We start from the raw sequence: 4,815 nt of genomic DNA, 5'->3' as shown, positions 1-4,815 counted from the left end.
TACAGTATCCCAGTTAAAAAATGTAAGAGCATCACAGAGATAAAGGAAGGCAGATGTAGCTGGACTTGGGTTGTTACATTCTCCCTCTCTAAGGAAGGCCTAGAGGACAAAGCAGAGATGGTGACACAGGGTAACACTCCTCCACGAATTCACAAGCTCCAGGGGAGATGATGGAGATGAAAGAACATTAAATAGCACAAAAGCTAATACAAAGTGGATCTGTGAGGCATTCACCCTGACAGCTCAGCTGCCTCAGTGAAGGGCACATTCAGAAGCACAGCAAGTAGAAATTATCTCTGCCACTAACTTTCATAAACTATCTGACCAGCCATAACTCCAGGGAGCTCTTAAACAGCTTTGAAGCTGAAACAGTGATAAAGTTAAGACAACTCAATCAATTACTTACCTTCTTCTCCAGCTCTGCAACTATTGCATCCAACACTATCTTGTGATGAGCAAACACAAGGAATTTATCATTCCCACTTTCAAGTAACTCCAGGATGTATTCTCTACATGAAAGAGGAAAAAAACCCCACAACTCTAAATCATGTGCTGAGAGAATACAGACTTTACTCACAACAAATGTTAAAGATACTGCTCATCTGTACACAGAAATTAGGAAACAGGCTAGCATAAAAATCTGCAGTAAAATGCAAGTAGCAAGTCAAGCCTCCTACAGATTAAAAAAGACATTGCAGGAAAATCCACCCATATTTCTTCACCACAGCTGGACAGCTGCCTACATTTACACTTGCGTATCAATCAAGTTATTATTTCCTACTTGAAACATAATATACCAGTCCAGTCAAGTGGAGGTGATCTATACTTATTTTACAACCTCTTTTCACCCTCCTGCATTTCTGACTTTTGCACAATCACAATACACTGAGCTAATCTGTATACAATTATCCTTTCTGTGTATACATAGGATTATTTTTATTTTAGAAGAAAAGGCCTCTACACACATGCATTAGAGTATCCTAAAAGTAGCTTTTCTTGCAAGGGTTCACACTGCCAATTAATAATTAGCTCAACAATCTAAACTAGCCATTTGCTAAATGCAATATTATTTCAGTGGAATCAATGGACTGTACTATCACCAAGGGTAAGATATGGGAGGTGCTGATGATCACAGGACAGTATCATTACCTAGATGGTAGTGTACATTAGCAGCTTGTAACAAGTGGTATTTTAAACACTACTAAGCTGCAGAAAAAAAAACGGACTAGTTCCTACCAGAGAGTCAAGTAAACAGCTCTTCAGTTTTATATTCAGTTCACACTTGCAACTGAACCTAAAAGGAGGAAAGTCTTCCAACTGTTCACTAACATAAAAAAAACAAGAAACTCTTCTACAGAAACAAGTGCTTTGCCAAACAGGCAGATTCTGCAGCAACGTCTGAGACCGCGAAATCACACAGCACTCATCAGCTGGTGCTTACATTCAGAAGGCTATGGCAAAGTAAACTGTGTTATTAGCATACTACTTATTAAAAAGTCACTCTGTATGACCTGAAGCAACTCCTTTTTAGTCCCAGCAAAAGGCCATGAATGAAAGGGTTTGGAAAGACAAAATTATTCCTAGGGAAGACAGAGATAAAAGCACACCTAGGAGAGAAAACGTTTGCTACTGAGGTCCCATGTGAGCTCTGTGGAAGAGCCAAGAACTTCTGTAGGAGCTGTGACATCCTTAGAGCATGCTACCACTAAAGCTCAGTCCATCTCATAAGCTTTTTGGCTCAGGGCTCCTGCTGCAGCAGGACTGCAGCATTTGTTTTCTCAAATTCTGTTGCTGCTTTTAGCAGCTTTTCATTACTCCCACCCCTCCTTAAATTGAAATAGGGTCCAGACCAGGAAACTTGATCCAAGTCTCAAACACCAAGTAATTTTTGATAGTTCGAATGACAGTTTAGATCTGTATCTGGTCTGAAATCAGAAGACTTATTCAGCCTAAGAACTGAGAGAAGAAAACGTTTAGTGCATTGTAATTAAAATCAATGTTTTCTAAGCTGGCTTGAGGCTATGCTTCATGTCTCTGCACTGTTATCTCTAAGGCACCATTTTCCTGTTCTCAGCAGAAAAAACACATTTTACTAGGCAAGAATGAAGCAATGACATGCAGCTTACACAACAGAATGGATTTTAGCTTCTGCTGTTCTGTTGTAGAAGAGGAGAAGAGCTTCCTTCTCCTGTTGTTTCTGCAGAGAGAAAGATAAATAAGCGTGAGTCTCAGAAATACCTTTTCTTCCTTCCAGCTTACAGATCTCAGATGTCTGACACTGCCAATAAGAACTTTGCTAGGAAAAAAATCAGCCTAAAACTGAACAAAAGGGGACTGGAGGGAGAAGCCTCCTCCTTGCCACTGGACATAGCAGATACTCATGCACTCCTGTTTCTGACACCTCCTTACCTCCTACAGAACTGTATTAGCAACCTAGAAGCCTAGAACATGCATTTGCCATCCATACAAGAAAAACAAACAAAAAACCAAACCCACACTGTTCATGTCTTTGACTACTGCTGTGTTCACACGACAGCTTCCACAAGGCTGTGTTTGTAGGCTGAACTGGATTCCAAGGGAAGGCAGAAGAGTAAGTACAGAGGCAGGAGGTAGGAAAGAAAATTAGAAAGGACTATTGAGAAAAAGAGAGAGGAAATGGTATTTCACACAAAGGGACAAAGTAGGCCACATAAATCAAAGGAAAAACGTTGAGCTGTTTTGATTGTGTTGTACATTAAAACTGTGCCTTCAGCAGCCCTTCAGTGTCCCTTCACATGAGGTGTGGCTGTGACCTTCCTTGGAACTCAGGGTACTGTTTTTCCACTGATGTTTTTAAATAAAGGTAGCTGAAATACCAATGGCTTATCATGAAAATAGTTTCTGACTTACACTTTGGTAACCCTTGGCCATCTTCTTCGCTTCAGCTGCCAAGGCAGCTCTGGTCTTTGCACTAATGCCTTCAGGAGCCACCACAACCATTTTGCGCTGCTTTGCTGGAAGCTGGGAAAGCACATCTGATTTCAGACGTCGGATCATGATAGACTCTTCCAGCAAAATTTTCAGTTCAGTTAAGTTGGATGATCCAGAGTAGTCCCAACCCCACGGCATCTGTGAAAGATCACAGCAGTTACCAGTGTCAGACTTACAAGAGAGTGACTCTTCTGGTCGGCAAGAGATCCAAGAGTAGAATAAAGTCTGAGGGAAACTGGACAACGCAAGAACTTGGTCATTAGGAAGAGACACTAGACTAAAATGGCAATAAGAAGTGTACAAACTAAGCCACCCAACACAAGATGTTTTTTTATAAATTTCCCTTTTTCCTACCTGCAAGTGCTCCAGGAGGTGCAGTGAAGAGGACTACACAGAATGATAGGGATCAAAAGATTTTTAAAATATAATTTAGCATATCCTATTGCAGGAGAGAAAAAAAGAGGGATATTTATTTTGCCAAAACACACATCTGCTTTTGATCCATAACATTCCAGAACAAATGCATCCAACTGTGCTTTTCTTACCAAAGTGTTACAGCATCTTACATGAGTCAGTAAACTTATTACAGTGTTAGCAGAAGCTGCCAAACTCTTACAAATTCAGAGCATGTGCTCAGATAAAAATTATTTAATATTTGCCAACATCACCCAGTTTGAAAAATGAATTCACAGCATATATTTTGAGAAACAGACTTGAGATACTTTCTAAATAAGCAGGTGACATTTCACTTGCTGCATTTTTAAGAGTACAGATGCTGACAGGTTGAATTACAAAATGATAAACTTTTATATCTTTTCTAATCACATCTGCCAGCCGCTTCCAATTTTCTGTCAAAAAATTTATCATCTTCAAACAGAAAGTTGTCAGGTTTTAGTTGTAAATTTAATAGTTCAGGTTTATCAATTTTTCTTTAATCTTCTAATGCAAACAGATTTATTATTAACACCAAAACATTTTTTAAATAGCACCTTTCATCCTGTAAGATGTCCAAAAGCTTTGCAAAAGCTCTCTGGTTCTGTAGAATTCCATCCCCACTTAAAACTCTGGCACTTTCAGGACACAAAGAAACACCTACTTAAGTAATGACAGCAGAAGTACCACGACAACTCTTAAGAGAGGATGTAGCTCCTAATACACTCTCAGGTTAGAGCTGCAAAAAGGAGCATGAGTGACACACCACAGTCATGAGGGAACAACTACAGTCATCAAAATACCTTTTAATTTACTCATAGCTTAGTGGACCGATGACAACCTAATACTCAGCAATCTCAATTTTTCCTCTAATACTACCCACACCTCTTAATTTCCAGAAGCTCCACTTCTTCTCTAAATAATTAAATTCTTTCTAGGTTCACTCTATCATTTTTTGACATGAACTGTAGCAAAATGTCCCAGGCGAGCACTAAGATGACCAGTAATGTTCAACTGTCCAGTACAGGCAGGTCAAACAGAAACAAAATTGTACTAGAAACCCTGCAGAGGTTTTAAAAGGAAGCTGATACAGACTGTGACCTCCACCTTGAGTTTCATTGTAGGTTGAATACTAAGTTACTCAGAATACACTGTTGCAACATGGATCATCAAAATAATTGTATTTCTTTTATCCAATTCAGCAAATTCAGCATCCTACCTGAAGTCAATATGCCTGGTAATTGAAGCAACAGCTAGTCACATAGAACTTTACCTTCAAAGGGTTTATGAAACTCCAAACCTATTTAGACTCCTATGTTCTAATTCAACTTTCCTTTTTATTGCAGAAAACCAACAAGATTAAATTTCATCTCTTAATTTCCCTATAGGAAGCTTTCTGGACACTGCTCTGAC

At 39.2% G+C, this 4,815-nt stretch overlaps 1 protein-coding gene across 1 annotated transcript in view; it reads right to left on the bottom strand.

Moving 5' to 3' along the window:
* The window catches only part of SMARCAL1 (SWI/SNF related, matrix associated, actin dependent regulator of chromatin, subfamily a-like 1), a 37,962-nt gene that overhangs the window by 3,881 nt on the left and 29,266 nt on the right, over positions 1–4,815 (bottom strand). Inside the window, exons 10-12 of the mRNA XM_009996240.1 lie at positions 2,890–3,108; positions 2,127–2,197; positions 407–509 (exon numbers count right to left, since the gene is read on the bottom strand). Coding sequence (XP_009994542.1) covers positions 407–509; positions 2,127–2,197; positions 2,890–3,108 — 393 coding nt within the window. The remainder of the gene's footprint in view (positions 1–406; positions 510–2,126; positions 2,198–2,889; positions 3,109–4,815) is intronic.

This window comes from Chaetura pelagica, unplaced genomic scaffold (genome assembly GCF_000747805.2).
Source record: "Chaetura pelagica isolate M959 unplaced genomic scaffold, ChaPel_1.0 scaffold3, whole genome shotgun sequence".
Classification (NCBI taxonomy): domain Eukaryota; kingdom Metazoa; phylum Chordata; class Aves; order Apodiformes; family Apodidae; genus Chaetura; species Chaetura pelagica.
The sequence above is the reverse complement of the archived record's forward strand: the minus strand, read 5'-3'. Positions and strand labels throughout refer to the sequence as shown.